Below are 27,366 nucleotides of genomic sequence, written 5' to 3'. Positions count from 1 at the left end.
GAGTGTGGGGGGTAGAGGGGCCTCCAAACACATTTATACCCAGTGGCCTCATGAGACCACGATTCTTCCCTGGGCTTAACCCCTGTTATGGAACGTGTTGACGCTCACTGCGCTCTGCTGTGTTGTGCTTTGCTGGAGGCTGCGCAGCAGCACTCACTGGAGCGCGCGCTGGGAGCGGGAGCGCGCGCGTGCGCGGCGCGCGGGCGAGAGATCGAGCGAGCGAGCGAGCGAGGGAGGGAATTTCAGTGGAAGCTGTTGCTGCGATAATCCCTCTGTGCCCCGTGTAATTCTGAATGCAGCACAGAGCCGCAGTCGCCGCGCTGACAGGAATACAGACATCGGAGCAACGCTAGCCTGGATGAAAAGACATGGAGCGCCCTGACGACTTGCCCGGCGCAGTCACTTTGGGATGGGGGGCGCATGTACCACCCAAGGAGGTCTAAGGAGAACATGAGAATGCGACATTTATGGCTTATTTCAGCTCAGCTTCGAAAATGAACCTTCTGGTCACTTTATCCCTGCTGCTGTGCTCCACTCTGATGGACTCAGTGAAGGGTAAGGGGTGTTTTTTCATGTTAACCTACTTTGTTTTCTTGTTGAAGAATTTCATTATGATGTGCACAGTGGCTTTAATTCAAACTCGGCCGGCCAGAGGTCAGTAAGAGGCGAAGCAAGCGAGGACTGTTCTCAACATGTGAGCTGTGGGCGTTTTCAGAGGCAGCTTTGCCATGGAGAAGCAAGTAGCGTATAAATAGTGAAAGGACACCTTGTGTATTGCAGCAGCAGTCCAGTACATTCCCATCACTGACGTTAACTTCCACCATTCATCTCAACTAGGAGATGTCCACTTACTGCAGACGTCCAGTTCTATGCTCTTATCACACTAACAGGCATTAAGCAGTCAAGCATTTTAGCCTTTATCCTTGTCAGCCTGCATCTTTGGAACATTGTAGTGCTGTGGTGTTTTCTGCCTTCCCTGATTTCATTACTGGCTGGGTGCTGTCTCAGTGGAGACCATGTCTCATGACCCTCAATGACTCAGATTAATAGCTGAGGAATAAAAGCTTAAGCTTTTTCCCTGACCCACATTTTGGGGGAGGTAATCTGCACATAAAACAATTAAAGGGCACTAATGTCAATGACTAATAGCCTAAATCACTGCTAGTCATCTTTTCTCAAGTGGTCTCTGACTCTCCATTACTGAAGATTGTCCAGTTGCATAACATTCGATGCAAAGCAAAGATGCACTGTGTAAGTGTGTGTGTGACAGTGCTTGTTAGACAGTCATGATTATCCAGTAATTACAGCTGTATCTCCATGACAGCCTCTGAAAAGTCCTCACTGTAGGAGTACTTCAGTAATGCTTACTAGCTGGATGTCATGTCAGTCAGTAGTTGTGCAGATGTGCCCTTGAATGCAACTTTTGTTTTGATTTCCCTTCTGTACTTTGAGACAGTCAGTCTAGCCATGGCAATATAGACTTTAGGTACAGACTATAAGTTAAAACTAGCATCAGTTTTGCCTTTTCCCGAGATTCAGTCATCACAAGGATTTCATGTGAAGCTTTAAATGTGAAGTGATTGAGAGTCACACCAATAAGAACTGGGATTTAACAATATACGTATAAGAATGGATGCACTTCCTCAAAGAACATGGTTTCCCACACATATTTGATTTCATTTAAAATCAAAAATTTGTTCACTTAAGGTTAAAACCAAATGATTTACTTCAGATTTATGAGTTATTGCAGTTTGGTCTGTTTGTAGGTACTGGATAATACATGACTTTGCCATTCAACTGCTGTAATGGAACCAGCCTGCCTGTTTGGAGAACGGGAGCGCATTTCAAATAAGTGTCAGTCATTTTCTTCTGGCCAATCCACTGACCAAATGTCCATGTGATTAGAAAAGATTTACTGACTCTCTCTTTCACTCATGATGCACACAACTACACAGTCCCACTCACAGGTAACTACAGAATTCAACACTAGATCATGACCAAAGTTCAATTTAACATCTCAAGTAGTCATAATACTAGATCATGGAGATTGTGAGAAAAAATGAAAATGACTCCATTTTCTTATGCATCACTACTTTTTACATTTTTCAAATCTGCATATCAAATAGTAAAAGGTCACTAATGCCGCTGACTAATAATATGAACCACAGATATACTTTGTTAAGTGCTGTATGACTCTTCGTCATAAAGATTGGACAGCTGCATAACATTGGTGCAGTTTTCTGTAGTCCAGTCTAGAAACTAAAATGTTTAGAAGCTGTGAATTTTTCTCTTTAAGAAGACGCTGCGTCTGCAGTGTATAGGTTCCAGATTAGATAATAACATGAAACAGCTAAGTAAAGATAAATGACTGAACTGGCAAAGTGTAATTAAAGTGAAAGACTGAAATTATAATGCTATTATCCAGCTCCTGCAGCTCATAAGATAATGGAAAGCGCTGATGGAGTGTTGCTCCTTTGTTAGCCCTGCACTACACTTTTTAATGGTTCTTTTTTCAGCCTAAAACACCCGTTTTAACCTCCTGAGGTGTTTGTTAATGAGCTGATTAGATGAGTACAGTGTGTCAGAGCAAGGAAAATGCTAAAAATGTGCATTTCAGGAGGGCTCCATGAGCTGGACTTGGAAATGCTGCATTAGCTCATTCTTAGCTAATACGATGCTATCATCTCACACAGCTGGCTAATCCCTCTAGATGTGGGCAGATGTCTTTAAAGTGCATACCTCTTCACTGTCACTGTGGTCAAGCTTTGACCACAGCTCTGTGATCCTTTCCATGAGAAATTGTATGTTTCAGAGCCAGAGGCCTTTATATTTAGCATTACGCATATGATTTTTGCTAAGTGCCCACAGAATCACAGGACCTTGTGGCCTCAGTGTCTGAGCTGCATGTGGGGCAGCATGCAGAACCACTAGGTTGATGGAAGAAAAGCTCATGGATTAGGGAGGAGGGAAAAGAACATGAAAAAATAATCCATTCACCGACGTCACCATGGATGAGCCAATACAGAGGAACTGGGTGATTTTGTAGGTCATTGAATTTGTGACAGATTATATTGCTTCCCAGACTGAATACTCTTTATCACATAGGTCCTGTCTGAATGAGTCTGTACTCAAGGTGCTCTTCAAAACAGGGCTGCTTCATTTGTGCCAATTGACATTTCAGTTTCTGAACAATGTGTAGCTCCTGTAGGGGTAATATGGGCTCATCCCACTTCAATTGGGTCATTTCCTGACTATGCCTGTCACAACAATTATGGATGTCAGCAACTGTTGGTAAGTGTCTTAACAGATACTTGCTGCTGTTTGTGTTTAGTCAGCAAGTTGTTTCATTCAGCATTGTCAATTTGCAACTGCAGTGTAACAGTGCACGCTTGATGAAGGATTTACTAAAAACTATGTGATTACATTTAGTACACGCCCTTTAAGCTTTAAACTATTTGCGATGAATACATGTGACCTTGCAATAACTGTTATGTAATGCCCTAAGCTGCTGAACATCTTTTTCTAATGCATGGTCACAGATGGATGGTTGACCTATAGCTACAGAGCTTTTTAATATCGTTCCTTAACACGTAATAAACCTGTGGGTTGCAAAATCTACTTGACACTTAGGTCATTCTCATTCATGTCAACTTGAAATTCAGGTCTTTCTTTTCATTACTGGTCATATCTGCTATGAAATGTTTCGAAAAAGCAATTATATATTACATGTGGGATGATTAAACCCAGTTGTTTGTACTTGGTAGATAAATATTAGTTTAGCAGCCCAGCTGAGTCGGCTGATTTTAAACCGCATGAAATATTGATTAGATCGCTAAGAAACTCAGTTAAGCAGTGAGATATCTTCCCTTTGCCTGCTCTCAACCTCTGTATAAACTCGGGTTTGCATCATTTTTAATCAACAGAAATGTGTTTGTCCATCTCTGGCGTTCCAGTTGAACTCCTTATCATCATGTGTGATTTATTCCTCTCAAACCTCATTCGACCTTTTTTTTTCTTTTAAAACGTACACTCTATGTCCAAATGAGACACATTCTCATCCACCATTTCTCTGAAATCAAGGGCATTTAGCAAGAGTTTTTCCCCCTTTGCTGCACAGTCTCTATTCTTCAGAGAAGGCTTTGCACAAAATTTTGGAAGATTGCTGTGAGGATTTGATTACATTTAGCCACACGAGCATTAGTGAGGTTAGGTACTGATGTTCACTGATTAGTATCGGATACACCACTCCAACTCATCCCAGAGATATTGGATGGCCCTCCATCACTTAAGAGAATGCAGTTTCACTGCTCTACAGGCCAGTGCCGAAGGCTTTATCCTGAGGCTCATTTACAGCTGCTCCAAAGCATGTCAGTCTATTGAAAATGCTTTTCTGTGGAGAGTATACAAGCCGTTTGTGCTCAGCTGAACACCTGTGTCAGCAATGGGTGTCCTTTAAAAGTCATTAATTTATAAGGGTTGTATACTTTTGGGCATATATTATATCTTAAAACATAGAAGTTTGATTACTTATTATTTAAGGTCATTATTGTATTAATCATGCAACCTTTGTTATTTGATAAAATGTAATCTGGGCTGATAAAGGTTCAGCATGTGAACTTTCTTCTGTCCTGCAGGGTATTTAACAGTCACTATTGAGCCTCTACCACCCGTGGTCATGGGCGATACTGTGACTTTGAAGTGCAATTTCAGAACTGACGGCAACCTGAGAGAAATAGTCTGGTTTCGGGTGAGTGGGCTCAATCTCTGCATTCACCCCCGTCAGTAATACTGTTTTGTTAAACTGCCAGTAGTTAATTTCTTGCATAAGTATTATAGCCCTTGCCCCATCCCCTCCTCCTTTTTGATACAGTATAAGTGGAAAGGCGAGTAAAATATGAAAATATATGCAGGATTAAGAGTTCATGGTTCAGTGGCTCTAGGACAAGCCTTTTTCATTTTAGGATCTTTTTTTGTTATGCTGTGCCACAGCCTTGACAGATGAGTTTCCAGATACAGCATTCAATTACAGCGCATTAGCAGCAGGCCAAAAACTGTTTCTTCTTTCATGATGTGATGACATTTTTAATAAAACTCTTGTCACTTCATTTGCTGAACACCAGACTGCGTCCGTTTTATTAATTACTCAGTAAAGCATAAATCGCAGCCGATCTCTCCACTTGACTCAGGCACAAGCGTTCGTTTCATTGGAAAAGGTCCAAAGATCTCAGTTCTCAAGCCCTTTCACCAATTAAAATTGTTTCACGGAAGCATTTCAGTTAACATATTGATAGGTTCGCTAATTACTTCCCACCCATATGGTTGTAGTGTCTATTTCTGAGTAACTCTTTGATGTTTTTTTATAGGTTACAGAGGGTGGTAGTTCTAAGCAGAAGATATTTACTTATGATGCCATGTACAATACCAATTTCTCTCACATGGAGGATTTTCGCAGAAGAGAGGACCTTGTTTACCAGTCAACTGTGAGGTAAAGGTCATGTCCAGCTGAGACGTGGCTTACATTTGATATTACCTGTTGGGTTCCTGTCAGAATGAACTATGGCACATTAATGAAATCTATTCAGAATGAATGCTCTCGTTCTGTCTGTTGTAACTAGGCTCCCTGAAGTTCAAATGGAAGACAACGGGCCGTATGAATGTCACGTGGGGATCTACGACAGGGCGTCCAGAGACAAGGTGGTCTTAGCATCTGGAAGCATAACACTTGCTGTTATGTGTAGGTTCCAGTCCTGTTTACATAGACCACTATCACCTCCAATGTTAGTGCTCTTCCACCTGGGATAAGCTGGGCAGTGCGCTTTGACTAAAATGTGTTCATCTATGATTGGTTCTTTCCTGTACTTTCAATGCCTTCACATGCTAGTTGGAAGATACTATTCCCCACTTGTGAAGTCGGAATTACAAGTACAAGTTCAAGTGCTTTTGTTGTCGTTGTGGTTCATTCTCATCTGCATCTTGGGAAAAAGTTACTTTGAATCTGTAATGCACCTAGATTACAGATATAATAATGTGCACAAACAACCATTAACAACGCTTGCACTAATAAAAATAAAGAATTACGTACCATCCAATACTGATCCTGTCCTCTACCATGTTGGAAGGTTGCAGGTCACCTCATCTCAGGAACTCAAGTATCAAACTTCCAAATCGGAAACTGCAAATTTGGAATTCTAGTAACATGTGAAGGCAGCATTAGAATTGGGATTCTTCTCACACAGCCTATGAGGATGAAAGCCTAGGGGTTAGATCTTATGCATTTCACTGTATCATTTATCCTCTGTGGATGATATCTAATGTTGATCAATTTTAATGCTTTAATTTTAAATGAATCAGTGACTTAATGAAAAGCTCGTTTAGTCTATGCACTCAAGCAATTTAACATAATGCTACCATCTCTTAGCATTATGCTAAACCCTAATGCTAGAAGAGAGTAGATAATGCTTTTCCTAAATGAGCAGCAGCTCTAAAAGCAGTACGAGCTTTTTCTGCCTTGGTTTTGAGCTACTTATTAGCCTGTGGGTCTCAGGGGGAACTCAAAAGCACGTTATGCCAACTGCTCAAACTTGCTGTGGTTAATTGAGTGAGTAACTCTCCAGAGAACAGCATGCTGTGACATGAAGAGTGAGATGTGTGCAGAAGCTCTTGTAGTGATCTGCTAAGCACTGATCGTCAGGGCTAGATGCTGAAAAAGGATTATGCTAACATGGTGAACATACCTGGTTTTCTTACATTAGTGTTTTTGTGAGCAGATTGCTGTGAGGTCTCTGAGCAGTTGCAAGCTGTTGCTGGCATGTGCTCAGGGCTCTTCTAATGAACTTTTGAACTTCCTCTATGAACTATCTATGGCCTTAAGGATGCTCTGGAGCTGTATCTCCTGTCTGACCTTCTACATGATTTGATACACTAATGAATACAACCGATTTTTTCCCTCTCAGCACCTCCGAAATCCATCTCTGTAATTGCAGCAGATCAACCGGCAAGATTCAATCGCTATGAGGCCCAAAACTTCACACTCATGTGCATCGTCACAGGAGGAAAGCCAGCGCCTGTGGTCAGTTGGGGATTTATTATTAAGATAGTGAAAATTCCTCAGCTGATTCCTGAGCTAATGACCTCAGAAGTACTACAAACGGTTTAGATTCACTGGGACAACCTCTTAAACCCTAAGGACCCGTATGTGAGCCCACATTTCAGTTCCTTACGCTGAAAACTACATAACTTATACATAATATTTATTGAATAATGCATACTTGTTCTAAAAGTGAATTCCACTGAAGTGTCTGCATAGCTTAATGGTTGAGATGTAGACAAAATCATTCAGAATGGTTTGATGTGAAATGGTTCATTTTAGAGAAACGAATTGACTTACCAATTTCCTTACAGTCGTCGCAATGTCAACAATACAAATATAGCCATTTTATTTTCCAACCCAAATAACCACTAAAACTTCATGTGTTTTCTTAGTTTTTATATGTGAAGTTAATAATGGTAATAGTATTACATCTGAAGTTTGTCATCTGAAAGTCTTTGTGGACTGTTTTGACTTTTATCACCTGGGATGTACCTCTCAGCCATAAAAGCATTTAAAAAAAAACCTTTTAATTAAAACGTTTGTCTTAAAACTATAATAAACAATGTCTTAGCCATCAGGCAAAACATTTCTAACCTTTTCTTATAATAACTTTGTGCTGTAGCTTTTGGAGGAAATTAAATCTTTGGACATCTGGTTCCTATCACTAACACTGTAAACAATTCTGCCTTTATACGTTTCTCTAAAACAAATGAATTCACATGAAAATACTATGAATGACCTTGTTTACATATTAATTGAATTATGTAGAGATTTTAAAAGATCAGTTAATCAATTTGTCCCTAGTTTTTCACTCTGATTGTATGCTCATTTCTGTTGCTAGCTACCAGATTCAACATTTATTGCCCTAAATCTATAAAAATCTATAAAACTCTTGTATTCTTTCATGTGTAAATCTTTAAAAATCTTTTCATGAACGAAAAAGAGGACACACTTTGGAAGCTTCAGTTGCCAGTGGCCTTAAAGACTGAATAATAAACCTGCAGTGTAAAGGATTAACAAGGGGTTGCTATACTATTTAAATGTAGCTACATATTTAATTGTGAGCTGTGCAAAACATTACTTTTAATTTTGATGTTTGTTCCTGCTCCACTCCTGCAGCCTTTTTCTGTTTGTCAGAAGTAATGACAAAAACATGGCACATATATAAACAATACGTTTTTCTTTCTGCAAAATAAGCTGGTACACATAACATTAATGTAACAAACACTGATTTGTTTTTAAGGTCAGATTCTGCACTGTTGGCTGAATTTCTCTACTTGTTTTAATGAATTATGAGTGAGAAATAATTAATATCACATTTCACCACATTTTTGTTAATTAACCTTTTTATCTTTTCATCTCTTATTCACCCTCCCTCACTGGGGTCCCTTCTCTCTCAGGTGTACTTTAAACGGGATGGTGAGCTAATTGAGGTGGTCCCTTCTGACAAGCCCCACGAGGCAGCCGAGAGCCGAGGCTTGTTCTCAGCCAGAGAAAGCAGGCCTCTGATCAGCCGGGACCTGGACGACACCAAGCTGCAGAAGTCCCTGTCTCTCCTCGAGCCAGATGTGGAGCCAGTGCGGCTGGACAATGTTCGGCCCCATCAGAGCAACACCCCAGGAGCCCTTGGCCAAGAGGGTCCCCAGCCCACCACTGAGATCATCCCAGAGACTGTGGTCAGCCGGGAGTTTCCGCGCTGGGTGCTGAGCTCCAGCCCACTTTACTACTTTAACCACACACAGACGGAGTTCAGCGATGGCACCATGGAGGTGCAGGCCATGCTCACCTGGCACCTAAACCCACAGCTGGACAACGACGCCCTCTTCAGCTGTGAAGTCAAACATCCTGCGCTTTCCATGCCTATGCAGGCCGAAGTTACACTTTGTGAGTATGAGAAATTGCACAAATTTAAACCAAACAGGTGTTTCCAAATCTGGTCTTGGTTATCTACTGTCCTGCAGAGTTTAGTTCCAACCCTGAACTTTTAGGCTAGTAACTCTACCAAACATGTCTCTGGCAGTACATTTGGAGTGCCAGTATCCCTTTAAACTCTGCTACTAGAATAGTTGGAATAAATACATTGAAAATTGCGCATAATAGCATGTATCAGTATGTGGAATTTGAGATTTCTGTGTGGTGTTGTGTTTTCCTGTCACCATATAAAGCGGGGGTTATGCTGCCTTTATTGTTGGATGCATTGCAATACTTTCTGAGTGAATTCACATGCACAAGCACCACTAAGTGCTTATTATTGTGTGTCATCAGAGTAACAATAAAAGGTAACTGAACTGTTAGGTATACTCCTATTCAAATTGTAATCGGCTATGCATGGAACAATCTAACATGCATAAAACGTAATGCATTAAAATGACTTGACTCAAATATGTACATCATTTCCACATTTTGTCAGTCTTGCTCAGTTTGCTCAAGAACGAAAGCCATCCTCTATCACAAACCACTGAAAGACTGTGAAAGGTAACAGTTAAAAAGTTGCTGATTAGATAAATGACCCAAACTACAACAAACACATAATTTGTTCAGAGAAACAATTGGATGTGTTTTCACAAAGGATTTAAAGATAGGCTTTGAACCTGCATACAGATCTAAATTGTGAATTTCCCCGTTGTTGGACTAATAAAGAATTACCTTATCTTAATTGGAAAGTGTGGATTTTTAACGAGTGTTCAATCCAGACTGGAACACGGACTCGATAGAAACAGAAAAACACGATCTGAGGTAGAGTGCATATAATAAATGAGGTAAATTTGTTTACCTAAGCTGCCTTTATAGACTTCACTGTGCATTCCCTTTCCTATTACAGATGTAGTATTTTCTGTTCTATCGCCTTCAGGAGGAATTGGGTTGCTTCTGAATAAACTTTGAAAATGTAAATGCGTCACTAGACCCAGTCATATAAGAATATATAGTTTGTTCCTGTCCCTACTGTGGCTAGTTTTGTATTCCCAGGTGATAAGACTGCTTTTTCTGTCGTGAGTTTGAAGGAAGGAAAGCTTTTATTTGTGAGGGTGAGTGAGAGTGCGGGAGCTTGAAGGAGTTGAGCGAGTGCGTAGGTTTCTGTTGTGTTTGTGTATGAGTCTGAATGGATGATTCTTGGGATCTGGGTCCTCTCTCTGTTTGATACACGAACAAAGACATCAGTGGACTGTTTTTTTTTTTCACTTTTTTCTTTGAAATGGCTTTGACAATAAAAAATGACATATATAGATTTTAAACTCGAATATGATGCAACATTAAAAAATGTTGACATTAAAAAATAGTCACATGTGACCTTGTTTCTTGTTTTCATTAGTTGAAGTATTGGGAACACTTGTGAAATGCATTTTATTAATGTGAAACTTTAAATTCGGGGTATCATTTTTTCAGTGATGATCTATCTTTGCTCTTTAGTCTTGTTTTTTTCTACTCAAATATGTTGGTTACTACTCCATGTGTTACTACTGATCCAGATAAATCCAGATGAAGACCTTCAAGAGCTCCTGAATATTAGAGCCTGGTGTGTTAGACCTAAACTCTCCAGGATATAAGATCCCCAGGACCAGAGATGGGCACTAATGTATGCATCACCAGCCAGTTTGTTCATTTTTGCTTTGTATCTCACTTTCCTAAGCTGCTCCAAAGGGACCTAAACTCTCCATGACTCCAAGCAGAGCAAAAGTGGGAGATACAGTTCGCATCGCTGTGGAGGGATTCCAAGTGGGAACAAAGGGGGTAAGATCATAAGATGCTTCTAAAGATAAATGGCACATTGAAGATGGTTGGCATTTATAACTGTGTCTCATAGAGCTGGTACCATTTGAATTATTTTTGACATTTTAATCAGAAAATCCATTTGTTTCAATTGGTTAACTCCTCTGGCATGTACATATTTCTCTTTAAATAATTGTCACATTTCATTTATTGGACTACTGCCTTGGTGTTTTTAAGTATAGCTGGAAGCAATGGGAGGCTTCTGGTATTTAAATTAGGATTCTTATATGAGCAATGTATGTATACTTAATATAATGAATATTACCAAAGGCACTGTGGTGCTGTGAGTGAACATTAAATTCCTTCAAATCTCTTCTCTTTTCAGGCATTTAGTGTCATGTAATAAATAATACATTTGAATAAATCAGATTTAACATTACACTAATCCTGAGGAACAGTCTATTGCAGGGTTATCCTGTTCTGATCCCGGAGGGTGGGAAACCAGCACAGTTTGGTGATTTTTCCTGCTCAAACACACCTACCAACCATGGCGATTGATGAGTGAATTAAGTCAGGTGTGTGTGAGCAGAGCACTTACCAAACCGTGCTGGACAAAAGCCCTTCAGGATCTGAGCTGGAGGCTGCTGATGGTTTTAGGGTTTTCTTAATTATGTTAACATTTTAATTAAGACCTCCATTCTTTACTGTCATAATTACATGCCTTGTATATTAGGGTCATAGTATTATTAGTAAGGGCTTTCAAGTCGGTTTTGCCTCAGACTTGGTAACCACGTAGATAGTGTTTCTCCAGAATATCACATCTTCTGTTTGGGTCCTCAGGCTTCCTAATGGCTTGTTCATAACATTGATTGTGTCCATCCATCTTGTTGCTTTACCTTCAACTCCTCCAAGCATTATACTCTTTTCCAATGAATTGGTGCTTGTCATATGTCCAAAAGAGTTTGGTTGCTTGGTCAAGAATCCATTTGTTTTCTTCGCCATCCTAGGTAATCCCAAAAGCTTTCACCAGCACTAAAGTTCAACGCCATTATTATTTGTTCTGTCTTGCTTTTTTATTGTCGTTTTACATCCACAAAGAAGTCCAGAAAGGGCCACAGTCTGGACAGTTCTGATCTCTGTTTGTAGAGATACATCATGGCACTTGAAGCTCTTTTCAAGCTCTTTCATCCTTGCTATCCACCACTTTTACATATTCACCATCAATGGTAGATTTAATGAGCTGAAGTCCCATCTATTCACACTGTTCTTTAACTTTCCTCATAAGGGCCTTCAGATCTTCCTCATTTTCTCCTGTGAGTCTCATTTCATCTGCATATCAGAAATTATCGATCAGAGGTTTCTTCCACCTTGAATCTAGCTCATCCTCCTTCAGTCCAGTTCTCTTGTGTTAAGCATACAGACAGTGCCAGCCTTGTCCTATGCCTTTGCTGATATTGAACCAGTCTATTCTCAGTTTTCTGACTGGTTTGTTGGTCAGTTCCTTATAGTAACTAAGTAATGCTCTGGTACACCCATTTTCCAGAAGACATTGCATAATTTGACAAGCTCAGCATAGTCAAAAGTACTTATCAAGTAATTCTAAATCACAAGACTTGAGATAAATAACAATAAAGTTATTGAAGTTTAAGGGCTTAATGTTCTAAAAGGTATTTCTTTGTGGTTGTGTGCTGCAGAACGAGGTGTTTCCTGAGCCTCTGTTCACATGGACGCGTGTTGGGGGGCTGCTGCTGGATGGCAGTGCTGAGAGGGAAGGGAAGGTTCTGGTTTTGGAGAGAGTTCCTGCAGAGCTCAACGGCTCCATGTACCGGTGCACGGCAGAGAACCCACTGGGCTCCACTAACACACATACACGCCTCATAGTGTTCGGTCAGTATTAAACATCCACACACACACACACCTCATAATGCTCTGTTAAACACTTACACACACCTCACACTCAGATAGAATCCAAGTCATATTTTAAAAACCATCATGCTGAAACTTGTCTTTCTCTTTGAACAGAAAACCCAAGAATAAAGAAAGAGTCACTGCAGTTTAATGGTAAGCTATGGAAACATCATGACTGAAGCCAGACACCTAAGATAATAATGAATGGGTGATATCACCATTGTGGTGGCCCCACAAATTTGAGCTCAAAATAAGACTAAACCACAGAAGGTTGTCTGTCTTCCTAAATTAACCAACAAAAACAACAATAATTCTTCAATTTGGGTTTTTATTTTAGTGATCCTTAGTGATGTTGTGCATGATAAGCAGCATGTCATCGAAGTAATTTCACAGATGCTAAAACATGTATATATGAAATTTATAGGTGTTTGATTGCTATTCAGTTTAAATTGCAATTTAATATATATATATATATGTATAGCAGCTGTTGGAGCAAAACCTTCAGAAAGGAAAAATGCTCTTTGCGACTTTTAATGGAAATAAATAGAGAAATATATTTTTTCAAGTAATTTTGGACAAGGTCTGTTGGTCTGTTCATCATGAAATTTTGATACAACACATAAAGGGCAACTGCCGTTTTCAAACTAGGTCAAAAATGAAAAAGGGACATATAAGGTTTTGTCCCAGCAGCAGCGCTAATAGTATATATCTGCTATACTCCATGTATATATATATATATATATATGTATATCATATTGGGAACTATATATATATATATATATATATATATATATATATATATATATATATATATATATATATATATATATATAGTTAATTAATATTAATATATTAATTTAATATATTAAAATGAATATAGTTAATTTGGCTAAAATGATGACAGCCTCATATGTCAGAAAAAAGTTTGTACCAGTTTCCAAATAACACATTAAGTGATAAAAACATGAATAACAACATGCAATATTTGTCATTTTCTACATTTGATGTGACTTTAAAAGTAGCATTGGAGCAAACCACAGTGGTAGAATGACCCTAATATTGAATTAATGTTACTATACCATAGCAACCACCTAGCAACACTATAATAAACAATAAACAATGTTTCATGACCATTATGACTTAGATCATATGTATATAACAATGTAATTTATTCATGAATATTCTGTGGCTTTCAGTTGCTGACTCTGGTGAGGAGCTGTTTGGTCCCACGTTTATGATGCTGCTGCTATCAGTGACCCTGGAGTTCACATGAACAGACTGAGATGTGACTCACTCTTGTCCTCTCCCTGACAGCTTCGGCTCTGCAGTCACCTTCTCTCTCTCTCTCTCTCTCTCTCTCTCTCTCAGCTTTGCACTGTTTATTATACAGCTGAAATAAATAGACAAGAAAAAAGACCAAATGCGCTCTGGTTCAGCCACAGTTCAGTTTCACATCACGTACCACACATCTTTCCGAAAATCATCACTTGCCTTGGCTTTGCACGTATTTCTTCTGAAGTGTCCATCTGATTAAGTATGTTGTGAAGGAAAGACGTTCTTATCATAGAGAATTTTATCTTCATGCACTGAAAATGCCGCAATGCTAAGCTGTTTACTGCCATGTTTTATTTCCTTTTTGTTGCTGTTGTATAAAGGGGAGTTCCACCAATCTTTCTAAAGTTCTGTATAGTTCAACCATTAAAAAGTCATTCAGAGTGGTTTGCTGTTCTAGAGGAACTTGCAGAGTCAGAAATGTTCACAGTGGTGGTGATTGGAGACAGATGTCTGAAGATTAAAACTACATCACAAGTTATTACCTGAAACCTCAGACATTGTTATATTATAGTTTTGCATTAAGCTTTTGGCCCAAAATGTGTTTTTAAAAATCCATTTCTAGGGGAGAGGTACATGCAGGCTTTGGAAGGATAAATGATCCTCAAAGAAAACTTATTTTTTCACATTTACCACTATTTTACCATTTACGTCGGTAATTAGAATGTCTACATCTGTGTTGTTTATATTTGCAACTCCTGGTTCCTATCGCCACCACTGTGAAGTGAATATGAGTCACTATGTTTCTTTACAATTTCCCAGCAAACCCCCTGAAGGGCTACATCTCAATGATGACATCTCAATTATGCAGTAAGTGGAATTCCCCTTTACCATTTTCAAGTCCATGTGCCACATCCCACCAGTAGGTGGCGGTGGAGACTTCACAACGAGAGAAGTGTGTCAAAAAGAGTCCTACAAAAAGCAGCCTGAGTGGAGTGCTGTGTGGTTTTGGTCAGTTATGTAATGCATTAGAGACCTATTTCTAGTAAGGCAGATAACAGAGTACTTTCTCTTCATATAAAGTGTTAGCGAGAAGATTTTATACCTTGCTTTTTTCTGTAGAAAGTCCTACGAACTGTGATATTTTGTATCGCGAGAACAGACAATAAAATCTCTGCTATTTAATCGCAACCATCTCCGGTGGTGTTTGTTCAGGGCTACTGTTTTAAAACCTGGAGGTTACGCAGGCAGATGTACTTGTGTCTTAGTAGCTGAGGCTCATATGGACAATAAACACGGATCCACTTGCTTGAAACGTGTGCCTCTCTGCGGGTGGAGTAAACGCTCTTCCCAAACACTGGGAACAGTGGGCTTCTAAGAGTGGGTCAGGAAAGTCACGGTAGCTTCTGAAAGGCTGGGCTGTGCTGAATAAATCGACTCTGGTTAGGCAGCGTCCAAGTACAAGAGTCTGATGCTGAGGCAGGACGTGCCTCATTCAGACCGCGTGTACCTGAGAGAACCGCTGCCGCTAACGAGGCACACCTGAACTGGTGGAAATGTAAATTTGGCTCTCCGCTTTATATCGAGGAGCGCTCAGACCAGGAGGGTCCAGCCGCACCAGAAAGGCTGCGTGAAGCTTCTAGAGGAGGCTGAGCAGCAGTGGCGCACACGCACACACGCACACGCACTCTCTCCCTCTGGACTTCAGCAGCTCTCCTGTGCTTCTCCAGCACTGGGTACACTCGCTCGTCATGATGGATCTAAGGCTGTGGGGATGCGCGCTCCTTTTCCCCCTCCAGATTTTGCTGTGTGTCCTGAAGGCAGCCGTGCGCTTTTTGCTGCCCCCGAGGCGCAAAGACCTGGGGACTGATGTGGTGCTGATCACCGGAGGTGGCAGAGGAATTGGTCGTCACCTGGCCAAAGAGTTTGCCAAGCAAGGAGCGAGAAAGGTACCACAGACTTCACAGCTCTAGGCTACCTGCGCGCTGTTACGCGTAATTTATGACTGCGTTTAGATGAGTGGACAGTGCATGGGCATCTGCAGGCAGGTCTGACTATATTTTCATCCCTTTTCCTCTTAGATCACATCAGATTCCTCGGTGTGGTTCAGATCAGTAAATCCTGGGTTTGTGTTGATGTCATTTAGTACTGCTGTGGCTTCTATCAACTCAGTGAGAGTTGGTGAGATCTTCGACTTTAGGAAAGGTGGATCAGTCAGTCAATATTTTCAGAGTGACTGTAATTCACGTGTCATTTCGACGCAAAGCTCTGAGTTAACACTTTTTACAGCGTGGGCAAGAAAAAAACCTTGTATTTGCTCTTTAGGCAAATGCCTCATCAGTAATAACGACTCTCATCATTTTTCAGTGCCATCTCGTCTTATTTGAGTGCAAGCCTCGTATTTTAGTAGTGTAGCATAACCCTGTACGACGTCTGAAATATTAGGTTAGGTAATGTTGCATGGAATGTGCCATTTCAAGGACATTGAAACGATTGTGTAGCAGTTAGTAAACAGCACACTGAATAACCTCTGATCATTCTTTAGCACTGCAGTTAAAGGCTGGACTGATCTGGCACATTTAAGCCCAGTTTGCCCATTAAAGGAATAGTTCACTCAGAAATGCCAGTGTTCTTTCATTTTTCCTCTTATAGGAATAATTCAGTCAGAAAAACTAGTGTTCTTTTATTTTTCCTCTTATAGGAATAATTCAGTCAGAAATGCTGGTGTTCCCTCATTACCCCCTAACAGGAATAGTTCACTTAGAAATGCCGGTGTTCCCTCAATTTCCCCCTTAATGGAATAGTTCACTTTGAAATGCCAGTGTTCCTTCTATTTCCCCCTTAAAGGAATAGTTCACTAGGAAATGCCAGTGTTCCCTCAATTTTCCCCTTAAAGGGATAGTTCACTTAGGAATGCCAGTGTTCCCTCAATTTCCCCCTTAAAGGAATGCTTCACTCGGAAATGCCAGTGTTCCCTCAATTTCCCCCTTAATGGAATAGTTCACTTTGAAATGCCAGTGTTCCTTCTATTTCCCCCTTAAAGGAATAGTTCACTAGGAAATGCCAGTGTTCCCTCAATTTTCCCCTTAAAGGGATAGTTCACTTAGGAATGCCAGTGTTCCCTCAATTTCCCCCTTAAAGGAATGCTTCACTCGGAAATGCCAGTGTTCCCTCAATTTCCCTCTTAAAAGAATAGTTCACTCGGAAATGCCAGCGTTCCCCCAACTTCCCCCTTAAAGGGATAGTTCACTTGGAAATGCCAGTGTTCCCCCAATTTCCCTCTTAAAGGAATAGTTCACCCGGAAATGCCAGTGTTCCCTCAGTTTTCCCCTTAAAGGGATAGTTCACTTGGAAATACCAGCGTTCCCCCAATTCCCCCTTAAAGGAATGCTTCACTCAGAAATGCCAGTGTTCCCTCAATTTTCCCCTTAGAAGAACAATTCACTTAGAAATGCCAGTGTTTGTAACACGCAGACAGGGTTGTCAGATGCACTTGCAGAGAGTCTATAATAAACAAAGTCTCTATATCAGAAACAGCAAATTAACAGGCAAAGAGTCCAAGAAACAACAGGAATAACCAAAACACGGTGATGGTAGCTCGATAGTGACTCGGAGAGTGGCAATACCTCACAAGGAGGCAGAGTGAGAGTCGGGGTTATAAAGGGCGCTGATGAGTGGATTGTAGGCAATTGTGTGTGTTGGGAGGAGTCCGCCTCTCAATACTCTGGAGAAGCTGATCTCTGAATGGAGGAACGGCCAGTAGGTGTGACAGTGTTCCCCCAATTTCCCCCTTAAAGGAATGCTTCACTCGGAAATGCCAGTGTTCCCTCAATTTTCCCCTTAAAGGGATAGTTCACTTGGAAATGCCAGTGTTCCCCCAACTGCTAATGCAGCTAACAGTGAATGGAAGTGAATAGCCACCAATTAACATGATGCAAATGACATCATGCTAATTGATAGTGACTAGCTTCCATTCATAGTAAGCTATACTGGATTATCTGTCTGAGCTACTCCTTTAATCATAGAACCTCTATATTGTGGTTTTTGGTTTTCCAAGTGATGGCACTGGTTAAATGTCTCCAGCCAGCAGAGGTTGGATTGAACTGCCGCTGCCCCCGAACGCAGAGTCACTTGTGTTTCATGCGCCTCCTCAGATTCTCCTCTGCGGGCACACAAACACAGGTGTTTCCTAAGCCTTTCTGCCTTTACAAATGCCCAACAATGGAGTGCTGACAGACAACACTGACTGTTTTGTTGAGCTTAAATGATCTATGACTTTTTAACCTCCGCACTCATTCTTCCCTGTATTGTATGGGGAAAAAATCATAGAATAAAGCGAAGTTCAACACATTATCACCACAGTTTTTTGGCAGTGCAGTCAAAAATTCAACTTATAAACATCACTGACCCCTTACTGAAATAGAAAGACCAGGGAAGCTAATATCATTTAAGCATAAAGGTTTTCTGTGAGATCAATGGGATACCTGCTCTACTTTAGGAGCGTGTGTGTGTGTGAAGATTGTATAATTTTGGGTATAGGTGTGTGCATCTGTGTGTGTGAATGGATTGCATGCAGGTGGTGCAGTAGGCGAAAAAGCACCTTACAGATTGGTTACCACAACCAAGTTCATTGGCAGGTCAGCCAGCTTTAGTAGAGTGGGGCTGATGATGTCATCAGTGTTATTGTGCAGGCTTCTACTCCCAGAGGAAAAGACTCAAATGGAAAGCCAGAAGAGTTGAGTGAGTGAGCAAATGTCTGTGTTTGTGTGTGTGTGTGTGTGTGTGTGTGTGTGTGTGTGTGTGTACGCCAAGCTAAGCAAGCATACAAACGTTAGAAAGGCCATAAGTGTCCGCTCCTCTCCTCTGACCCATTGTTCACTGCAACATAATAAAAATGTTTGTGCTGTAAGCTGCTTGTTCTTTTCTGCCCTTATAAATATATTTAACACTTGTATACTTAGTGTCCAGTCTGTCCAACCTTCATTTCTTTAACCTCCAGTCTAAATGGCCATTAAGTACAAGGTGTTCATTTATCAGCATCAGAAAAAAGCAGAAAACCTATGATTAAACTAACAGGTTTAATATCATTTCAAGATCTGCAGGGAAATTTATCCACACCTCCAAAGTTCAGTCTTAGTACTTGTTGGTTGTATTTTCTCACAATCCAAGTAATCACAAATACATTCAGTGATGTTGAGGTCTGGGCTCTGGGGTGGTCAGTTCTTATGTTTTGTCTATTTCCTTTTCTCAGTAACAGTTTCTTCACAGCTACATATCCTTACAGACTCATAGCGTTGAGTTGTCATCAGAGAGTGGAAGAAAGGACAGACTTTTGTGGCACTGTTTATCTCTTGGTGAATGGTTTGGTGGTCTAAGAGGTCTTGCACTGTTGTTTGGAGTCTGTTTAACTGTGTCTTTTATATTCCTTTAAAATCCAGTTTTGGAAACTGTTTTTCACTTATTTCTTTACCTTCCTTATGCAGTGGATTATAATTTCCTTAGAAATTTCCTCCTGAAAAATAAATAACTTGCACTTAATGGTCGTTTTAACTAGAAAGTAAATGAATCGGTGACTTGCACAACACTGTATATTACACAACAGAAACATTCTAATTAATTTCATTTGAATTTTAATTATGTTATCATAAATGTTGTCACAAAGCAGTTTTACATGTATCAGGTCTAAGCCCCTATTGAGCAAAGTGAGGGAGACAGGTGGGAAAAACTCTGAGAGTTCCAAAAAGTGGAGCTCATCCTGCTCTCACACCATTCTAGAGGAACTTACTGAAACAGAAATGCTCACAATTGGGGTGATAGGAACCAGACGTCCAAGGGGTTTGATGTGTCTAAAACCTACATCACAGGAAGCTATTGTGAAATGAGAAATGACCTAAAATGTTTTTAACCCATTCATAGGAGTACATGTAGAATGTTGGGAGGCAATATAGTCTCCAAGGTTAATTCATTTTATTCAGATTTTTACTATTACGGACGTTGCATATTGTCTCTGTCCAAATAAAACCACGTATCTCCATTTTTGTTGGTTTTTTATTTTTTTTATTTTCTACATGTCAACACACCAGTTGTACTTTAGATTAGGCAAAAATGTAAAAAAAAAAATGGACCAACAGAAATGCTCTGAAATCACTTAAACAAAATCTGTTTTGTTTTACTTACATTGAAAGGTAAGAGTGTTTGTTTTTTTTTTTTCCCTTTCCTGTAAAGTTACTATTTTGGAGATACTGGTTTTTCATTGGACAGCGATGATATAAAAACTTCAGAGGACACCTGTTGCTTTACTGGTCATTTTGGATGAAATGGCTTTGTTTGCATTGTGACACTGGGCTCCTATCACCAATGTACTAAATTAGTTATCAAACAACTACTATGCACTATTTGGTAACTACTATAATATACTATAATACTATAATATCTAGAGAATGAGAAACTGAACTAATGGGGGTATAAACTTCAAAGGATGTAAAATACAGAGTGCTGGAAAACATGGTAGGTAAGTGTTAATCAAGTCACCCAGAATCAAAGCGGATACATCAAAGAAGTGGGTTTTCTTATTCGACTGATATCAGTACTGATAGGAATCTGCTTTATGAGCAGAAAAAACACCCACAGTGCAACCGTGTGTACCTGCAGGGATGGAGGAAGTCCTGCAGTATGTAAATGGGAGAGCCTTGGGGTAAAGGTGTAGAGCCAGGATAGCCTCCATGCTCCCAGCTGGGCATTGGCCCAGGCCTGACCCCAGCAGCACTGCCCTAATGAGGGGAACACAGACTGCCCCCTCAGTTTGTCCTCCGGTGGCCCTACTGCTTGAACTTTTCCTGATAATGGGACGCTCTCTGCCTGCTGATTGTGACACTGGTTGGGCACGAGTCAGGAGGCAAATCATTCAGCAGTCGAGAGTGCACACCTGTCGCCTGCTTATACTAGTGTTTCTCTCTCTCTCTCTCTCTCTCTCTCTCTCTCTCTCTCTCTGATATTAAGCAGACAAAATAGGGTTCATCGGGCGACTGAACCGTGTAATGCCTCTGAGCGTGTGTGTACGTGTTTGTGTGTGAGTGAGAGAGATGAAGACGGACGGGGTGAGGGAGGAGGACTCATTCTTGAGCTTACCTCTCTCTGACCCCCACCGAATGACAGATCTAATAGCCAGTGAGTAGAGCGGCCCACGCAGACTGACCCCGTCTGCTATCACTCTCACTGGCTCTCCCGCAGCCTCTTGCAGAAAGATATGGGAATTCATCACTGCGTTTTCCCAAACAGACATCAAGTGCTTTGTTTGTGTAATGATGTTTGGCCATTTCAGTGACTGTCGGATGTTCTGTGCTGCGTTAATCATTAACCTGCAAGTGCCTTCTACCAGCCCCTCTTTGAAATAATGGTTCCTAAATGGTTCTTGGCCCAGGTATGTGGTATACAGACCTCGATTCCAGAAAGCAGTGGTTAGTAAGGTCTGTTTAACCTGTATTACTTTCAAAACAGTACAAAACATATTTGATGTTTTACTTTATGGGCTTTTTTAAATATATGCTCCTGTCCCAATTTGTTTCCTGCAACACATTTCCAAAAAAGTTGGGACAGGAGCATGTTTACGGTCACATGACCTTTTTTAATATCAATAAGTCATAATTTGGGGCCTGAAGACACCAATTTGTCCCAGGTATGAAAGTATATATTTTTTGGCCGTTCTTCCCTTTTAGAATTGTGTAGCCATATGAGGTTTCAATGTGGGAGAGTTCCAGACTGCAGACAGCCCAGTCTAGCACCTTAACTCCCTGATTATACAGCCATGCAGATGTCCTCTGTGACCAGGATTGGAAATGAATGACCTTTAGTTGAGTTTTCTGGATGTTCTTCCCTGATTTTGTTGTCCACTAACGGCTCCTGTACCTTCTCCCTCAGGTGATCCTCTGGGGCCGCACTGAGAAGTGTCTAAGAGAGACATGTGAGGAGATAACCATGACAGGGACAGAATGCCACTACTTTGTGTGTGATGTGGGGAACAGAGAGGAGGTGTACCAGCAGGCCAAGGTGGTGAGGGAAAAGGTAACATAAAACTGACAATGTTTGCACAATACTGAGAACACTTCCAAGGATCCAGAGCAGAATATGTTTTCAGTGTATGAAACTATTATGTCTCATATCCACTGTTGTCCAGTGACAATGAATGTGCTTTACAAAGGCTAAATGTCTAAAGGTAACAACACCTGAAGCCACGATCGGAACAACGCAGTCTCCGATTTGACATGTAGTAAAGCTGAAGGAGGGGTATGAAATTTATAGGCTAAGCAGGTGACATGAAAACCAATAATATCAGAGCCCTGAAGGAATGTTTCAAAGCTCTGCTGGCTTAATTTACTCTGTAATTTTAACAATAGGATCAAAAATCTTAACTTGGCTAGCAGAGTGAATACTCCAAGGAACGAGCTACAACTTAAGTAGTCTTCAAGAATTAAATGTAAACTAAGTGTCTTTAAAACTCATAGTGTGGCTCTGAGCTGTGCTTTGAAATGGATCCAGTTCAAATGGAATGTTTTGGATTCTTTTGAAGGTTGGCGACGTTACCATTCTGGTGAATAATGCAGCTGTGGTTCATGGGAAAAGTCTGATGAACAGTGATGATGATGCACTTCTGAAAACACAGCACATCAATGCACTCGGCCAGTTCTGGGTAAGTAAGAGCCCAGCGCTCTGGTTCATTTTCTTCCCTCTAAGGAATACAAGAGTATCGTCCCACAGTAACCTTCTCCTGAACCCTACAATTGCACACGGCTTTCTTTGTGGATTTCAAAACATTCTTACTTACATAAACACTTCCAAGTCATTTGGCTTGCTATCTGTTTTGGAATATTCCCTCATAATTAATCGATGTTATTGCCAGGAGAGGAAAAAGTCTGCTTTAAACTTTGCATTCCTCACATAAAACAATCAGAGGCCCTTGTATAGAAGTTCTAAAACAACAAAAGCAGTCAGGATAACTGGCTGCTCTTCAAAGAACCTTCTAGAAGTTCATTTGCCACAAAGGATTGAAGTAGAATATGTATCCAAGTAATGTTTCAAAGAAATTTGATTGAATATATAGGTCCAACAGTGGTCACATTGAGAGCAAATTCAAAGTGGATTATAATCAGAGGAGGCATTCAGATGTTTTAGATATATGTCTAGTAAACAGTGCCAGAGGTGGTAGTACTTTGTTGTGCTCCTAACTTGAAACACATGGAGGTTTTTGGCAGAGGAGCCTTTGATATGTTGAGGCATGGCAAGGCCAGTGGATAGATGTAATAATAGTAGTTCGCAGTCATTAATCCTCTGACTTGAGATCAAACGGCAAATGTGGGCCAAAATTCAAACATCTGCTAAATCAATCAAAGTCTTCTAGTTGGACACATGATTTTCACTTATGAGACTCCATGGCCTTCCTTCAGTCCTCATCTCTTTTGTGCTGAAGCTTTTCTTCTTGTTATTGGAAATACCTAAAGCTAGTCAGGGGAATAGCAGTGAAAAGTAGAACAATGCAGAATGTGTCCCGTCTCTCCTCCCCACAGACCACGAAAGCTTTCCTTCCTCGGATGCTGGAGCTGTGCCATGGCCACGTGGTGTGCATCAACTCCATCCTCTCGCTTTCTTCTATCCCTGGAGCTATTGACTACTGCACGTCCAAAGCCTCGGCCTACGCCTTTATGGAGAGTCTTACTCTGGGCCTGCTGGACTGCCCAGGAGTGGACTGCACCACAATATTGCCCTTCCACACGGACACAGAAATGTTTCAGGGCATGCGTGTCAGGTATGAGATAGGACTCGTAGATCTAGTGGTTGTAGATCTAGCTGCATCTACACTGAACTGGAAATGCCAGTAAGCATGCATAAATATGCATGTAGGAAATAATGAAAGCAGACTGTATGAGGCTTGTTCTTTCTTTCCTTTGTCAGGTTCCCTCAGCTCTTTCCTCCTCTGAATCCTGAGATGGTGGCCCAGAGAACTGTAGATGCAGTGAGGACCAACACTGCCTTTGTTGTTCTACCATGGACAATGCACTTTCTCGTTGCCCTAAAGAGGTCAGATGTCTTATACTAATGCAGAGTTTATCTGTTAAAAATTCTCTTAATATTATACGATATATCAGTATGTGAGTATAACGTATACTATACATGTTGGTGTGTATATATAGCATTACTTTAACACAGTCTCCTCATTCTGAATGTAGTCAATCAACCAATATAATTACGGTGGCTGATGCTTTTCTTCTCTTTGCGCTGGAGTTACGAGGTTAACATAGCTTTTATCTCACCACCAGCACTTTTTACTGATGAGCAGTGTTCATAAGGCTACATGACACCTAAGTAAGCCTTTCATGACAACTGGCACAAACCTCTGTAGACATTTATAGTCTTAATTGTCTACACTTGCTGGTGAAATGACATCAAAATGAACAAAAGCAGCTTTACTGATGTCACTTGTTTTCATAAAGGTTTATGTAGGTTTATGTCAGCTGTTATTAAGGCTTATTTAGGTGTTTTATGAAAGCTGCACTTCAGTAAAGTACCTTTTGCCTTAAACCTCTATTGAGTTGTTAAAGCTACACTATGTAAGATGTGGGGATTTGGAGACACCTCTGGTGAACATATGTAACTGCATGCAACATGCAGAAAAACAATGCAATTTGGAGCCCTTGCAAAGAGAATCAATCAGATGATTGTGACATTTTGATACAGCATTCAAAGAGAACTTGGTGAAGGACTTGTCATCCATCATATCTTCATCAGTATGTTGTTTTGAGCCTGTATGTCTGATACTAATATACACTGCTCAAAAAAATAAAGGGAACACTTAAACAACACAATATAACCAATTAAATCAAACTTCTGTGAAATAAAACTGTCCACTTAGGAAGCAACACTGATTGACAATCAATTTCACAGCTGTTGTGCAAATGGAATAGACAACAGGTGGAAATTATTGGCAATTAGCAAGACACACTCAATAAAGGAGTGGTTCTGCAGGTGGGGACCACAGACCACTTCTCAGTACTGATGCTTCCTGGCTGATGTTTTGGTCACTTTTGAATGTTGGTGGTGCTTTCACACTCGTGGTAGCATGAGACGGACTCTACAACCCACACAAGAGGCTCAGGTAGTGCAGCTCATCCAGGATGGCACATCAATGCGAGCTGTGGCAAGAAGGTTTACTGTGTCTGTCAGCGTAGTGTCCAGAGGCTGGAGGTGCTACCAGGAGACATGGAGGAGGCCATAGGAGGGCAACAACCCAGCAGCAGGACCGCTACCTCCGCCTTTGTGCAAGGAGGAACAGGAGGAGCACTGCCAGAGCCCTGCAAAATGACCTCCAGCAGGCCACAAATGTGCATGTGTCTGCACAAACGGTTAGAAACCGACTCCATGAGGATGGTATGAGGGCCCGGCGTCCACAGATGGGGGTTGTGCTCACAGCCCAACACCGTGCAGGACACTTGGCATTTGCCAGAGAACACCAGGATTGGCAAATTCGCCACTGGCGCCCTGTGCTCTTCACAGATGAAAGCAGGTTCACACTGAGCACATGTGACAGACATGAGTGGAGACGCCGTGGAGAGCGATCTGCTGCCTGCAACATCCTTCAGCATGACCGGTTTGGCAGTGGGTCAGTAATGGTGTGGGGGGCATTTCTTTGGAGGGCCGCACAGCCCTCCATGTGCTAGCTAGAGGTAGCCTGACTGCCATTAGGTACCGAGATGAGATCCTCAGACCTCTTGTGAGACCATATGCTGGTGCGGTTGGCCCTGGGTTCCTCCTAATGCAGGGCAATGCTAGACCTCATGTGGCTGGAGTGTGTCAGCAGTTCCTGCAAGATGAAGGCATTGAAGCTATGGACTGGCCCGCCCGTTCCCCAGACCTGAATCCGATTGAACACATCTGGGACATCATGTCTCGCTCCATCCACCAACGCCACGTTGCACCACAGACTGTCCAGGAGTTGGCGGATGCTTTAGTCCAGGTCTGGGAGGAGATCCCTCAAAAGACTATCTGCCACCTCATCAGGAGCATGCCCAGGCGTTGTAGGGAGGTCATACAGGCACGTGGAGGCCACACACAATACTGAGCCTCATTTTGACTTGTTTTAAGGACATCACATCAAAGTTGGATCAGTCTGTAGTGTGTTTTTCCACTTTAATTTTGTGTGTGACTCCAAATCCAGGCCTCCATTGGTTAATAAATTTGATTTCCATTGATAATTTTTGTGTGATTTTGTTGTCAGCACATTCAACTTTGTACAGAACAAAGTATTCAATGAGACTATTTCATTCATTCACATCTAGGATGTGTTATTTGAGTGTTCCCTTTATTTTTTTGAGCAGTGTATAAAGATGTATGATGTGGTACAAAAACTCCCACAAAATCTGACCCATCACATCTGACTTCTAAATTACATTTAAGTGAATATTTCAGGCTTTATAGAGGGGCTCGCAGCGGCCCTCCATATTTTAGCATGTTTAGCTCAGTAACTTCTTCCAACTGAAAAAAGAATCTACGCAATGCTGCTTGAAGGAATCTCAAACTAACTTTTTTACCTGAAATGATCATACAACCCTTAGGATGTACTTTATTCTTATTCAAGCTAGTTTAGTGTTTCCATATTTATATGCACCTGTACTTCTTTGCTATGAACTGACTGCCTTATGAAAGCTATAGAAGTGCTGTGTTTTACTTTCCACCCTATTATAATTATAATTTTCTTGCTTTGGTCCTCAGCCTTCTGCCACAATGTGCTCTGGAGGAAATTCACAAGTTTGCAGGAAGCTACACCTGCATGAACACATTCAAGGGACGGACATAAAGAGCTGACCGCAGGGAAGGATGGAATGTGAAAAATTTTGTTCAACAAACTTATCAAGCAATGCAAGCACTCGGTCCCTGGAACGACAAAACAAGCTGTAGCAAAAGAATTCAGGATCACAGGGATACGGTGTATCACAGTGGCTTGTTTATCCAGCATAATTTTGTCAATGGGTGTAGCATGGACTGATCATTTGTAGTTGCTTGTGTTGGTAATATTGATGTGTTAGTCTGAATGGCCCGCAGGTTTGCTGGTTAGAGTGCTCCTCGGACTTGGTGAGAATACTGGAGTAGACTCTTTAACCAATAGAGAAACTGGTTGGGGGGACCTATCTATAAGGTTTTAAATAAGGATGTTAAACCGTCACACAGATACTGTGGATGTAGCACACATTCTGTAGACTCTTACTAATTTTAAATGCTTTTTTTTGTAATTTAAGACAATGCAAGTTCTTTCTCCAACTCATTTTCAGTAAATCCAGTGTATCCACCTCAATATTCATGTCAACACTGAATAAACAGTATTTGATATTAAAATAACGCTG

At 41.0% G+C, this 27,366-nt stretch overlaps 2 protein-coding genes across 2 annotated transcripts; both read left to right on the top strand.

Annotated features, from left to right (window-relative positions):
* Positions 1 to 193: 193 nt before the first annotated feature.
* igsf21b (immunoglobin superfamily, member 21b) lies at positions 194 to 15,169 on the top strand. Its single transcript, XM_017709727.2, has 10 exons — positions 194 to 555; positions 4,635 to 4,747; positions 5,364 to 5,485; positions 5,616 to 5,734; positions 6,954 to 7,069; positions 8,491 to 8,974; positions 10,719 to 10,819; positions 12,493 to 12,685; positions 12,821 to 12,859; positions 13,903 to 15,169. The coding sequence occupies exons 1-10, from the start codon at positions 468 to 470 to the stop codon at positions 13,977 to 13,979; spliced, it is 1,452 nt and encodes a 483-aa protein (XP_017565216.2). The 5' UTR covers positions 194 to 467; the 3' UTR covers positions 13,980 to 15,169.
* Positions 15,170 to 15,306: 137 nt separating this feature from the next.
* Positions 15,307 to 27,366, top strand: dhrs3a (dehydrogenase/reductase (SDR family) member 3a). Its single transcript, XM_017709748.2, has 6 exons — positions 15,307 to 15,927; positions 21,896 to 22,039; positions 22,545 to 22,664; positions 23,539 to 23,777; positions 23,924 to 24,049; positions 26,738 to 27,366. The coding sequence occupies exons 1-6, from the start codon at positions 15,730 to 15,732 to the stop codon at positions 26,820 to 26,822; spliced, it is 912 nt and encodes a 303-aa protein (XP_017565237.1). The 5' UTR covers positions 15,307 to 15,729; the 3' UTR covers positions 26,823 to 27,366.

Source organism: Pygocentrus nattereri, chromosome 9 (genome assembly GCF_015220715.1).
Source record: "Pygocentrus nattereri isolate fPygNat1 chromosome 9, fPygNat1.pri, whole genome shotgun sequence".
Classification (NCBI taxonomy): Eukaryota; Metazoa; Chordata; class Actinopteri; order Characiformes; family Serrasalmidae; genus Pygocentrus; species Pygocentrus nattereri.
This window is presented reverse-complemented; position numbering and strand designations above follow the sequence as displayed.

Excerpts from the sequence above, each read along its gene's own strand:
- igsf21b (XM_017709727.2), top strand. The coding sequence starts at position 468 with ATGGCTTATTTCAGCTCAGCTTCGAAAATGAACCTTCTGGTCACTTTA. Across the intron at positions 12,686-12,820 it reads TACACGCCTCATAGTGTTCG|AAAACCCAAGAATAAAGAAA; the intron begins GTCAGTATTAAA and ends CTCTTTGAACAG. Across the intron at positions 12,860-13,902 it reads AGAGTCACTGCAGTTTAATG|TTGCTGACTCTGGTGAGGAG; the intron begins GTAAGCTATGGA and ends TGTGGCTTTCAG.
- dhrs3a (XM_017709748.2), top strand. The coding sequence starts at position 15,730 with ATGATGGATCTAAGGCTGTGGGGATGCGCGCTCCTTTTCCCCCTCCAG. Across the intron at positions 22,665-23,538 it reads ATGCACTCGGCCAGTTCTGG|ACCACGAAAGCTTTCCTTCC; the intron begins GTAAGTAAGAGC and ends TCCTCCCCACAG. Across the intron at positions 23,778-23,923 it reads TTTCAGGGCATGCGTGTCAG|GTTCCCTCAGCTCTTTCCTC; the intron begins GTATGAGATAGG and ends TTCCTTTGTCAG.